Source organism: Cataglyphis hispanica, chromosome 18, assembly GCF_021464435.1.
Source record: "Cataglyphis hispanica isolate Lineage 1 chromosome 18, ULB_Chis1_1.0, whole genome shotgun sequence".
NCBI lineage: Eukaryota > Metazoa > Arthropoda > Insecta > Hymenoptera > Formicidae > Cataglyphis > Cataglyphis hispanica.
Window position 1 is genome coordinate 2,855,272 of NC_065971.1, and position 14,395 is coordinate 2,869,666.

The 14,395-nt window shown below is 33.5% G+C and overlaps 1 protein-coding gene across 1 annotated transcript in view; it reads right to left on the reverse strand.

Moving 5' to 3' along the window:
- The window catches only part of LOC126856219 (uncharacterized), a 100,952-nt gene that overhangs the window by 85,288 nt on the left and 1,269 nt on the right, over positions 1-14,395 (reverse strand). Inside the window, exon 2 of the mRNA XM_050604516.1 lies at positions 2,491-2,599. Within this exon, the coding sequence (XP_050460473.1) occupies positions 2,491-2,496 (6 nt within the window). The 5' untranslated portion in view covers positions 2,497-2,599. The remainder of the gene's footprint in view (positions 1-2,490; positions 2,600-14,395) is intronic.

A 14,395-nucleotide genomic window follows, 5' to 3' on the forward strand; every position in this document is an offset into this window, starting at 1 on the left:
AGAGGTAAAGAAAGAGAGGAGAGAGAGAGGGGAAAAGACCGGATTCCAGTAAAGGTCTCGTCATCGCTTTTCGACACACAATCGCTGGGATGCACGCGCCGATTACTCTGGATCGAAAAGGCCGATATAAATCGAGAAGCGAAATCGATAGGCGCGATGAACATAAGACTTCAACTTAAGAATGTCTCAGACTCGCTTGTATCAGTTTATGGGATAAAATAATTTTTGGTTATCATTAATACATCATTTTTTATCATTATAAATTATAGTATTATATTCTTTTAAAAATTGTAGTCTTATTTTTTATGTATATATATAGCAGATATATGGATAAAAAATTTACTCGACCAAATATTTAATAGATTCTCGATGTGACAATTTTCGTAATTCGTGATGATTAAAAAATAACATTTAATTTATAAATAAACTGTAGATGTATAAATATAATTTCATTATATAATCTTACGCAAATTCCGTATCTTGCTTTTTAAATGCAAAATTCTTCAAATTCAAACTTCAGTCACTTTCCTTGTATTTGATAATTTAAGACCGATCGTTTTATTTTGTGTTAAGATGTCTGGTGACATTCTTCGACATTCCTCGTCAATAAAGTGAACAAGAAAAATCCATACGAGATAAGTTGGTCGGAATGCAAAACTTAGGAATTGATGTCTCTGACGCGCGCACTTATTTGAATCAGCATCAAATAGAATCGTCTGGGAAGTAGTTCCGTCCAAAATGCATATATTTGTCATAAATTCTGTCGTGCGTTGCATTATTGATTTTATATGGAAATTTTATATCCACCAAAAACATATCCACTTATTTATCGAATAGAATTTTACTGAATGTTTTCATGTTTACTTTTCTACACAAAAACACATAATTATCACATATAAATCATGGGGCTGTAAAGCATAGCTGAAACTGATTATAATGATTACGAAGAATTGTCATCTAAATTTATTAATATCAGAATAATTGAATAAATACTGCCTAACAGAAGTTGTTTTTTAAAGACCTCCCAATAAAACGTAATCTTTAACGTGCATCTTTTGAAAAAATAATTTTTGTTTACTTATAAACAATAATTTCCCTTGATAACGATATGAAATTGAATGCTCCATCAAACTCGCTTCTAATTAAGTCGCTGTTAAGTCGCTGTTCTCTTCCAAGATTCTCGTAATAATTACATTCGACGCAAACGTTCGGAGGGATATCCGTTGTATATCGTTAGGATATAACGATGTTCGAAGAGCGGGATGAAAAATGACGCGGGAGAAGATATACCGGGCAAGAGGAGTGTTGGGGTAGTCGTCAAAGTTGCTATAGGCCGTAACAAAAGCCGACGGGGAAAAGAGAAACTTCAACGAGGGTCGCGAGGGGGAAAGCTTGCCTTGCCTGCTTGCCTGCCGTCCTGACTCTTTTTCCTGTCGTCCCATCTCCCACTTGTTGCCTAACTTCGTCTGGTTCTCGTCTTACGTGACGGGCTTTTGAAAATCGAATCGCCCGCAGACGCGGAGAAATGTTTTCGTTCGCCCTGGCATCCCTTCATCGGGAACGCATAAGCGTCTTTTCGCGTCGCAAGAGTGTTAGACTGAAGGATCTGAGCGTGATAAAAGCAAACTTTCGTTATAAAGATTTATAAGTTAAACCTCTGACCGACAATAATATTGTCTAACAAGTTGAAATTTTCTTCAAAAATAGCAGAAGCCAAATAACATGAAAAAAATAACTAGAAAGCTTAACGACTTGACACAATCCGAAACAAAATAATCACGCTTTGCACTGTGCATCAATGTTTTGAATGTATTAATATTTTATACAGGCATGTAAAAGATAAATCGAGCTCCAAACATGTAAACAGATAACATAATCCTGCTTTGCATTTTATTGCAACTGAGCTCTGTCTTAATACAGATATATAACTTGACGCTAAGAAAACGACATTAAGGTAAAATTAGCATTGTAAATCCGTTGAGAAATATTGATATGAAATTCGTCAAAATATCTATGGCTAAGAAAATATTTGATATACGTATGAAGAGTGCAAAGATAATAAGGGTTACGTAAAACATTCGCATCTGTAATTGCGACATTTTCGAGATATCGATATCTTTTGCTCCGTATCTATGTCCGACTGAAATCTTTAAAAGGCGAAGACTAATCGAAACAGATGGAATTGCAAAGAGATTACGTTCGGTGCAATCGTTATACGCCGAATAACTCTATCAGCGATACTCTATCAGCTCTATCGGCAACTTTTAGCGGTCAAGTATCTTTTAATTAATGACAAGCGAGGTGTAAAATGTGAAATAATCACATATGCGCGTGACGATTTGTTAATTCCGTATGTATGATATGTTGATCAATTGCTTCGTAATGTTATACAAATACATGCAAAATTTCTGCGGAACTATACGACTGACATTGAAAGCCGATTAGGAGAAATGAGGCAAGAAATATAAGCAGATTCGACGAATTACTCACCGTCATGATAAAACCGTGCTACGTGGCGCCGGGAAAGAAGAAATATAGACTTCGATCGATGACGAGGACTTTGCCACAGACCGATTTGATTAAACGGGATGTCCGACATCTATAAAAAATAAGTATCAATATGCAATTATATTGTGTAATTAATAATCGCGAGATAAAAATACTTTTTGAAAAGCTCTTTAGAACTCTCGTGAGATTAGTTGTCTGTCGTCCCCTTTTAAAGTATAGATGTTAAAGTACAGATGTCATCGATGTCTCACGCGAATTAATTGGTATTGCGCGAATAAAGTATCGCGACAAACATCGAATATTAAATCAATAGCCACAACGAACGCTTTAAATCACGAGTCGTAGCTTCTTCTTCGAAGGAGCGAGGAATTCCGGCCGCAATCGACGACGAATCTCTCGACGATCAATATAAGCGAGACACGAATTAAATGTATATTCGGCCGCGGTCAAAAGACCGCGGCTTATATGGGACCGGTTGAGGCGCGTAGGAATTTAATTTGCGCGACGATACCGTCGCTTAATTTCCGCCATCCAAAATTCCGAGACGCTCAGAAGCGCGCAAATATATAGATTGGCGATAGTCCTTTTCCATGGATGATTCTAAATACTCAGACGATACGAATATTGCGTAGATGACAATGACGTCGACGATGAGGAAGTTCCAGTTATTTTTGCTATTTGATCCTTCACGATTCTCAGAAAATATTGAATTCATTGCGGGATTGTTAAATCAGCTGGAGACTTCTGATTATTTTACAGATGTTTCACAGCTTAATTATTATTTCGAAAAGATTTCTTAAAAATTGCAAAAATGAGTTTGACAGAATAATAATATTAAAAAACATTAATATGTATTATTTTAATTTAAAAATAAAGCTAAAAATATTTAAGTTAAAAATAAGCTTTTTAAAATAAATACAGCACATTGATAATATAATAAACCCCAGAAATAATGAAAAACAGTGAAAAAGGAATTATGAATAAATAGGAGATGAAAAAATTCAAGACAATATTCGATTATTCTAATAATATGTACGACACCGGTGGCACGAATTAATCTAATCGACCGATGAAGAACATGCATTTGCATGACAAAATAAGGTAAACATTTTAACGATATATAATACTTAGTCAAACGCGCACGATGTTTCCTTTTTTTTTCCCTTTTTCATCCTGATTACACAAATTAGCTGTATCGAGGCGCGCTGCCGCTGTCGAGAACGATTCGCAGTTAGGCTAATCGACGCGCTCGTAGACTATGTTCTTGTTGGCTCGACAGCCATAATAAGCCCGTGATTACCACAGTGATAATACACCACGTGCTTCCCCCGATTACTTACAACGTCGCTCTTTTCATTCCTTTTTCTCGTTCATCTTCCACTCTTTCTTCGCACTTTATTTCTCTTTATATTTATTTGCTTCTCTTTTAAATAATCAGTTATTATCCTTACAATATATCTCAGAAAAAAAATTAATCAAAATCTGACCATATTTTTATAAAAGAAAGAGAGAGAAAGAGAGAAAAACATTCAAATTCTTGTTATGTATTTCATGCGATAAAAATATATAGTTAAATTTTAATCATAACAGCACGTCATCTTATTATTTATTATATCAATTTTTGCTTACCTTATTTATTATTACATCTTTCATTTTTATTTATATTTATATTTTATTATAACCGTTATTATATTTTTTTATGCTTTTTTTATTATATTTCATCAAAGGAGGTTTAATCTATTTATTGCATATTTATCTATATTAATATATAATTTATTTTCTTTGCTCATATTTTCCTCTTATTATTTACATTTAATTGTTCTCAGCGAAATTTTAACTTGCAAAACAACACAAATATCTTTATCCACATCTCTATCGGTTCTCAACTTCCTCCATCTACATTTCTCCTCTATCACGTTCCTTTTCCAGCGGTGGCGGCGCCGTGACGTGTCGGTGCAATAAATTGCATATCGTCCTCATTAGGCTCGCTTTCCACCGTTTCTCGTTCGCGATGCTCGCTTTTGCCGCACGATTATTACTGGGATTAAGGCAGATTCCCGCGCACGATATGCCCCGCGAAAATAATGTTCCTGACGTTTCCAATACGGAAACGTTATTTCCCAACTTATTGGCGCAATGTTGTACAATGCGTTCGATCGTTATCACGGATTATTACGTATTGCGTTTAAGTGACACCAGAAGCCATTCGAAATATTAATTTCGCGCTTGCCTAATTGGAACGGGATCCGCGCGGATTCGATTAAACAAATTTGCCATCCCGCGAATTCGTGTTTAAATCTTCTTTGCTTAATCCGTTTATTTTCGAAAATAGTTTGTAATTTATTTATTCGACTGATTTATTGAGATAAAATCTGTTAATTCTTTTGTATCTCTGATTCTGCAAAGATTGTTCAAGCATTTAGAGAATAGAAAATTTATTTAAATATTTTTATGTGCGTTTATGTACGAACTAATGCGCGGATGTAGACGTAATAACATAATTAATACCGTAAAAAATTAATGTATACATATATTATTGTAAATAATTTAATATTATTAAATATACATTTTTATTGCTATAAAAATGTCATATAGTTTCGTAGTATTAAAAAATAAAATATTACAATATATATATGTGTGTGTGTATGTGCGTATGCGTGTATAAAGGAAATATGACGTAAAATGTTCTTCGTCCTCTTTTCTCTCTCTCTCACTCGCGTGATTCTCATATATTATTAAGTACCGCGGAAAATAAACGGCTTTGTTAGAATCATCTCGACCTGCGTCTGACTCGTTGCATAATTATATTCCGCGGTTTTACTTATGTCTCGCTGTTTTGCGTACATGCGGGCGTTTTTGCACGTATCGAAAAAGCGCTTGAGGCTTTCGCGTTCTGCGAATAAATAAGCGAGCTCGCGGCGGTTTTATATTTTAAATAAAAAAAAGCACCGTGAAAATAATTATACGTCGAATAATCAGGCACAAATATTTTAATTCATCAAATTTTAACGGGGAATAGGTCAATCTAGACGAACTCAAAGTGTTACGGAAGCAATCTGCGGAAACCATATCGCTTGGAATGCATCCGGAATCGAAGGAGACCGGTAGCAACGATCGCGTTTCAGTTCGATGGAGGTAATATCCTACGAGAGTAACTGGCCGCCTTCGCTCGGCGTGCTTTTCTCTCGAGCACCAGCATGTCCGGTCAACGCGGAATTGGGTTACCTGCCTGCCTGCCTGCCTGCCTGCCTGCCTGCCTGCCTGCTTGCCTGCCTGTCGCGGCTATGCCCGGAGATTGCCATAACTCCGGCTATTACCGTAATCGATTATATAAGTGCGTTTACGCGCCCGCGAGCGAACCGCGCCATTCGCCACGGTGTTTGAAGCGCGTGTGAACGCGCCTTAAGGCGGAGGAGACACTTTCTCTGCTGTATATAATCTCGGTTTTATATTATCAATCCATACCGTCGGCCAAGCATGTTCTATCAAAATTACGTAAACCGCATGCGCGCATACAGAGGAAAAATCACGATATAAAATATACAAGTGAGAATTATGTAGCAATTTATATTTTCCAAACGGCTTTCTTTAACTATTCTTTTTTAATCTCTGGAATCAGTTTCATAAGAGATATATCATACGTTTGGTATTGTGAAAGAGCCAATAAATGATAGCTAAATTATTTTCTGTTCATTTAAAAATAGGTAATTAAGAATTGCAAGTTTTTCCTTTATGCCAACGAGAAGTGGTTGCGAATTTAAATGAGGAAACGATCCGCGAAAGCGTGCGCATCGCGTTGTAAAATCAATGTAGGTCTACTATAAATCGCGGATCTCTTCCGCGATTCGGTGGGAGAATATCCCGATTAAAGCAAGGCATGGTAAATCAGCGAACGCGATCATAAATCCTCGTGATATATCTCCACCGGAAATTGTATCGATCGTTCCGATACCGACTTCTAACAGCGGCGAATTCTCATAGACTGGTAAGCAGAAATCAGAATAATATTAGCAAAGCTTTAAGCTCGGTTAATTCGCATATGATGTCTTGATGATTTCAATATCCAGAAGTAATTTAAAAATTATCGATTTGAAGATTGATGTAGCAGTAAACAAAAGTATATTTTACATGTATAGTTATAAAATATCCTTACTGTTTTCTCCTAAACAATTGTTATACATTGATTGTCAAAGTTTTCATTATATCTAATATAAATATATAAATCCTTGAAAAAAAATTAAATAATATTCAATACCATATAAAAATTTCTTTTGATTCTTATAAATTTGATCCATGTAATTAATTTTTAAATTATAATACAAACATTATTGTTTTTAATTTATGATCTGAATCTTAATTTTCGAAACAATGTTAACAAAAAAATATTCATCTATATTAAAAATGTCGCAAGAGCAATTAAAAAAATGTCTCGTATCAGAGGTCAAATGCTTTCAAAAAATGATATGTCAATTTTGCAGGTGAATTTTTCGGTCTCTCCCACGCATCGCGCAGTTCTGATTAATTTCTCAAGCGTACAGAACGATAAATAATAATCCCTATGTCAAACGACACCTAGGAGTATCGGTTAACGAACGCAGAGATGAGAGGGGAAGAAACTCGCAGGACCGTACACACAGATAACGTGATCTATCGATCCATCGATCTTTACTTGTGGCCTGGCCTTTCGTGAGGAGAGTCGAGCCGCCGCCGACTCTCGCTTCGACGATAACCGCCCGCGGGATAAATGCTAGCTGCGTGTTAAAGTTCATCCTGTCGTTATTAATCCTCGATCATCCGCAAGGATCACTCGCAAAGGGACTCTTTTTATATCATCGCTCGTAGAAACGATGTGATCTAAGTGGCGGCGGGGGACGAGAGGTGCCTTTTTATATCACGCTCATGGAAAAAAGCGCGAACATCCATGCGGACTAGTGACGTTTAATAATAATCACATCGCACGGATATTATCTCCGATATTTTTTACGCTCCTCTTTTTCTTTCGCATCTTGGCGCGAAGCCGCAATGAGTCGCGGAAAGTGATTTCTGTCACATATGGTCGAACCGTATACGCTGTACCAACGAGAAAGAGGAAATTGTTATCCGATCTCTCAACGGATATCCGGATATATATATATATGTATATATATTTTTTTATGATTCGATGAGAACAGTTATTAAATTTATTTTTCATTTGCTTTATCCTTATCGATACCGATATCCTAGAATTTCAATTAAATTTAAGCAAATCGTATAACTTACAAATAATAATTATACAATATTAATAAGAGAAAAGTGAATTATGAGTAAGGACTTGAGTAATCTAACCGACGTTCGTGCAACCGACGCTCCAATTCACTTGAAATCTAAAAAATCTTCGCTTCTATTATATAATTATCGTTACGACACACAACGACGCGACTTTCATTAAATGATTATTCCAGCAAGCATCGCCACGCTCTTTCGGCTGGAAAACGGGATTGGCCAGATTAGGGTTAAATAGACGAGGCGCCGCGTCCCCGTTCCATTCCCTCTCGCCCGATTTATTCCAACTCTCCCTCATCCTTCTGCCGCCTCCTCCTCCTCCCCCTTTCTCTGGTCCGTTCTTTCTGCGGTCTCCCGCGATTTCTAATTGGGCAACGCAATTTCCTTCCTTCGCCTCGCGCGAGAAATTCTCCGGATTGCGCCAGCGTTGCCGCCGCCAGATTACTAAACCGCTGACAGCATTCGATGCTCTCGCAGTCGCAGCAATAAACGCAGCAACGCTGTGCAGCAATCGCGTAACGCCATCAAGAATAGCGATATTCCAATCCTTATGCTTTTCTTGTCTATTTCGTATCCCTTAATAGGGAAGAATAACGGGGAATTATTAACTGTAATTAATTTCATCTGTTATATTTTAATGGTTTCCTTCGTAATTCCGGCGAGTAAATAAGTGTAAGTAAATATGTAAACAGAGAGAGTTATTGTAATGAATAATTGTGGATAATGACTATAATAATGTAATTGTGATAAAAATAGATAAGAGTTAGGGTTATTGTTGATTATACGCTAATGAAATATAATTATCGAACATATTTCTCGATCGATTTAATTTTGCCGGAATTAGCACGATTTATTTCTTTTATCGAGACCGATCATGAAATGTTTTTCGGTGTATTAAATTTTTTTTTTTTAAAAGATTCATTACACACATAATGTCTCTAAGATTATAAAAATAATAAGTGATTGAATAGTGTTGCTCTTAAAATATAATTAAGATTATAATTTTTAATATATAGTACATAAATACACATACATGCACATATACTTATATAAAGCGTATGATTGTGATGATATTTTATCCTTCTACTTATTATGCCCTCGCATAACATAAGTATGCAGATTTTTAACATATAACTAAACATTAGCCAATTATTATATATATAAATTATTTTGTTCTTCCCCTTTGTCCTCTTAATTCTTTAAAAATCTTACACTGCATCCAATTATTTTCTTATATATTTATTGTTAATATTAAAGCTGAGCGACATTAATCATAGCAGGTATATATGCCTACAAAAGCTGCAAGACTAGAACTAAAAGTTTTCTTTTCTACATAAACGATGATTCACAATAGACCTAAATTTTAGGTCCTAAATTTTCATGCGATCAGTCGAAGAATGGAACTTGATGTTAGGCGGTTCCTTTTTCTCTGCGGGGACATTAGGAAGGAACTAACTAACGCCAAAGATCGGTTTGGGATTTTTTCTTTAAATTCGGTCAAATCTTTTTAAATAATAGAAAGGCTAGAAAGAATGACATTTCAAAAGATATGTCCTATAGAATATCACATACATTTTAAAATAATAATCAGATTGTTTAATAATAAAATAAGTGAAATACATCTTAGAAATTTACATTTCGAAAATTTTATATTAATAAATTCAACAGTGTTGATTTGACTTTTGGCGAAATAATATAAAAAGTTAAAAATTGTTTTTCAATTTTGTCATATTTATGGAGCTGTGTCTTTCGCGATTTATTTATTATATCTTAATCTATGAAGAAATTTAAAAAATCGCAAAAATTGTAGCTCTCAAAATACGAAACAATGCACATTAACATTCGAAAGAGCAATTTTATTAAATCTACTTTTAAAATCAATAATTAGAAAATTATGGTAAGCTGTTTAATCTTTCGCATACTTATTTTTAATATTTCTATCACGCAATCAATATAATATAGAAGAAATTAAATAGAAAACAAATATTTGTATGTGTTAAACAACAATTTAAATGTTTTATATATACTGGGTGTACTGTAAAGATCGGACGTTTAGGGTAGATTCCTAAAATCATTTTAGGATGATTTTTCCTTAGCAAAAATATCGAGACATTAATAACTTCCATGTTGTAAACGGGAATTCAAAAAGAAGGACTTTTTGCCACTAAACTTTATAAAGAATTAAAACATACATTCTTTAATTAATTTCAAATAGAGTTTGCTTTAATAGACAAAAAATTTTAAGGTTTAGGAGGTTTAATTACAAAGATATATGATATGGATAAAATTGGAAACTTGCAAAAAGTGATGACCTCTCTCGACATTTTTGCTGAGGAAAATGCGTCTTAAAATGATCTCAAGACTTTACCCTTAAGCGTTGTTGCGATCTTTATGGAACACCCTGTAGAGCTAAAATTCTATATAAAAGGTCTTCTTCCCATGTGTATTCTCCAAACAAGGAGTCTCAAAAAACTATTTTTTTAAAAGCATTTCAAAGAGTAGACTAGTGACAAACATGTCTGTATCTGCATTCTTCCTTCTCAAAGGACAGATTTAAATCATGTCACATAATGTATCAGTCCTTAAAAAATGTATCCTTAAAAAGTTTTTTAGAAGAATCTCGTAAATTATGTAAACCAAGTCAAGAATTCATCGAATTTTAACGAAGGATAACTACCAGTCGGTCGAAAATAATTGCAACTGACAAATAATACGGTTCAACAAAAAAAGAGAAGGAAGATAAATATTTCTTAGTTTTTTAATACTGACTAAGAATTTCTTCATAATGCTTTATCATATTATAATTTTGAAAAATTTTAAATTAAAGTTTTTAAAAAAGGATTATTTTAACATAATTTGTGTCATATTATAGCTATAAAATGACGGTCTCAATAACGGATAAAATAAAACATTTCTAGTACATTACCTATCATAATTATAACATGTAAATTATGTTAAAATATAATCCTTTCTTTAATAACTCTACACTTCTCAATATTGTGATGTGTTTTTTGCAGACTAGACTTGTATTAAGCATGAAAAGAACTACAACAAATACTTATTTTCATTCTTGTATTTATATAGAAACAGTTATATTATATTGAACTGTATAATCAGCAGAATCTCGTTCCGAAACTGCATTCTTTTCTTTCGGATACTTTGCATCCATTTAAACTGTCGAAACTATCACACAAATCGTAAATAAAATCTTCGGCGCTTAGCAATTTTGCATCATTTAGTCTTTCGCGCGCGATTAAAATCCTTTTTTTTTTTTTAGAGAAACTGTTTTGTTCAATTTTGATATGTCTTTTTAATATGTTTAAAAGTCATTTTAATATGTCTAGAAAATTTATTCAAGGAAAAAAAGTGATAAATAAAAGTTCTTTCAAACAAAAAAACTACGACCAATCTATGCTAAATGTATTATAGTTCTTTTTCTCTTTCTTCTTTCTCTACATATTATGTACGATTAGAAATAAAGTTTTGACACTTAATGTGCACTCTTTGGAAATTTCATTGAGTTTTTAAAGTTTTATGAAAGAGAGAGAAAGAAAGAGAGAGAGAGAGAGAGAGAGAATCTCTCATACATTTATTTTTATTGTTTTTATTAACATTACTTTGAAATCAAGTGCACACTTTGAAGTCTTGTGTGTAAATATACGCGCAAGAGAAACACACGCTTTGCGCAGATGCACGCATGTATTCAAATCTTTCCCCACTCCCTCGTCTTTGACGTTCCTGTTTCATCAATCCCTTCCGCAGGAACCGGCGACTCGATTGTGGGCGGCCATCAAGGGAACGGGAAGGAAGCAAGGATCCCAAAGAGAAGAGAAGTAGATTGGGCTTTTGATGGAAGGAGATCCCTTCGAGAAGAGCACCGTGCAGGTAGCTCTCGGAGCACGCCTACAAACCTGTTTTACCTGTTATGTCTTGGACCGGCTTATATGAGTACCGTCCGATTGTATGGCCTGTGATGCCCGGTGATCATGGTGTTTGGCGCACTTTTTTTCGAGGAATGCTTCGGCGCATCGCGCTCCGAACCGCGGCTGTTTTTAACCACTATGACGATCTTTCTTCATTCGCCGCGCTTTAGTAAGTAGGGATAAATTTGCGCGTACCCGAAAACGTAGGAATTTCAAATATGGCAGATATGTCTGAAGCAGCTACATGTAATCTTGTTTCTCGAAAAAAAAAAAAATATATAAAATTCGAATATAATTTGTATCATTATTAAAAAATATAAATAAAAATGAGAGAACCTAGCAATGTGATTCACAAAATTAAATAAATCAATTAAAAATACATTAAAATTCAAATTTCTATTTTCTTTTCTAGTTTGGAAATATTTGTCGATATATTTTAATATAAGCTTCGAAAAATCTTTTTGTATAAATCAATGATCATAGTAACTCAAGCAATGACTAATGTGATTCATTTAATAAGTTATTTTTGGCCACGGGAAGTGTTAAGATTCATATGTGAATATATATTGATTTATCCCTACTTTGCGTATTTATGACGAATGATATTTTGATCAGTATCTTTTTTTTCGATAATAATTCAAAATGTTTGTCCGAGTTAGTGATGATTTCATTCTAAATTTTATTCCGAGAATATAAAACAAAAAGCAAAAGAGATAAAATTCGCTTAAGACGAAAATTAGGCTTGTTATCGTAGCAAGGTCAGAGTTTAAGATAGATTATCTATTCAGCTAAATAATAAAATTATATAACGGTAAAGAAAAATACTTTTGTTTCCGTTTTAAAAATAAGCTCATTTCGATAAACAGTAAGATCTCTTAAAAATTGAATTCATAATAAATGTTTCTCATTCGCGATTAAATTCGGAAGTCATCGATTTTGATTAAGAAAAAAAGACCGATTAAAGAATCTTATCCTGACATAAATCATACGGTAAATTTACCTATCGTAATATAAAATATGATAAAGGAAATCTCTCGCAGGCCAGACCACGTGCATCGCGCGTGGCGGTATATTGAGACAATTTTTCGCATTTTGCAGCGATTAAGATAAGCGAGAGAACAGCTGTGGTAGCGGAATCGTTGAAGGAAGACGAGAGGGGGCGAGAACGGGAGAAGGACTTGTTTGCTTGAGATTATAGTGGATTAATAAGTTCGACCAGATCAACAACAACACATTTGAAATTTATCAAAGCAAAGCCATGTATCTTTTCCTTTTTGACAGCCCTTTGCTAATAGTACCGAATGCAAACTTCTAATGTCAAATGTTAAAATTTTAAAAAAATTAAAAATCAAAAATTAAAAAAAAAAATATTTTTAATTATTAATTTAAAAAGAAAATTAATCAATATATGAAGTTTTTTATATACCATTTATGTTTTATTACTAGACACTATAAAAATATTGTAAATTTTTCTCTCACAATATCAATTTAATTAGTATTCTCAGTTTTAACAGCAATAATAGATAACCATATTAGAGGTTTTTATTATATCATTCCGTATTATGCAGCGGAAGTAAATGTTTTAACTGATTTAAACATTTTCTATCTGGCTTATATTATCTTTTGTTCTATTCTTCCTTCTATAATTTCTCTGCCTTTCTACAAATGTTATCTTAACAAGCGTTTTTCGCTTACAACTTAACATTGCTTTTTTCGCAAAGTTCAACATATTTTGCTGTGTTTTGTAAACAAACGCGTTCGAGAAAAAACCGGTTGTCAATCATCGCGCTTTTATACATATCGTGTGAAAAACAAACAAAAGTTTGGAATGTTTAGACACAAAGCGCAAAAAGCGCGATTATCGCATGTAAAAAGTAAAAATAAAAATAATTTAGAATTATTTCAAATATATATAGCATATAATTTTATGGCATCGCCGAAACATCTGTTCTCTTTTTCTCTTTTCTTTCTTTATTTTCTGAAACAATTTTAACAAGCAGGGCGTCGCTTCGGCGTTAAAATTCGCGACATACGATATTTTCATTCGGATTTTTATTGTTGATACGGCGATTGTCTTTTAATATCGCACGAAAACTCGATGATCGGCCATGGATTATTATCTATATTTACGTAGATAGAAATCTAGATGGAAAGATGGAATCTAGATATTAATTACTTTAATAATTCAAGAAATTCAATTATCGCGGACGGTCCGTATTTTAGACACAATTCTTTTACTAAAAATTCACAAACTTTTTTCTCATTTGCCGCGATAGTGATTTGTTTATTGGATCTATTTACAATGTATTATATTTTCGAGAGAGTAATTAACAAAACAATTTGTTATTGCTTACTTTTTGTCCGATTAAAAATCTTATCTCACGATTAATTAATTAAATTTTTTTTTATTGTAGAATTAATCTAACTTTGCACAAGAAATCCAAAGAATATTTGCATCAATTCCATCTATCCCATCTATTTTACGATGCCATAAGAATCATGTGGCGTTTAGTTTTGTCTAATTAAATTGCATAAAGTAAAATATATCAAACTTTTACCGATAACGAGATGTAATAGAAATCAAGATAAACAGAAATATATAAATGTTTTGAATAAACACAGATAAGAAATGTATTTATGTAAAAGATCGCTTATTTTAAGATCTAGAAAGGTATTTATAAATATATTTATATCTTATAATG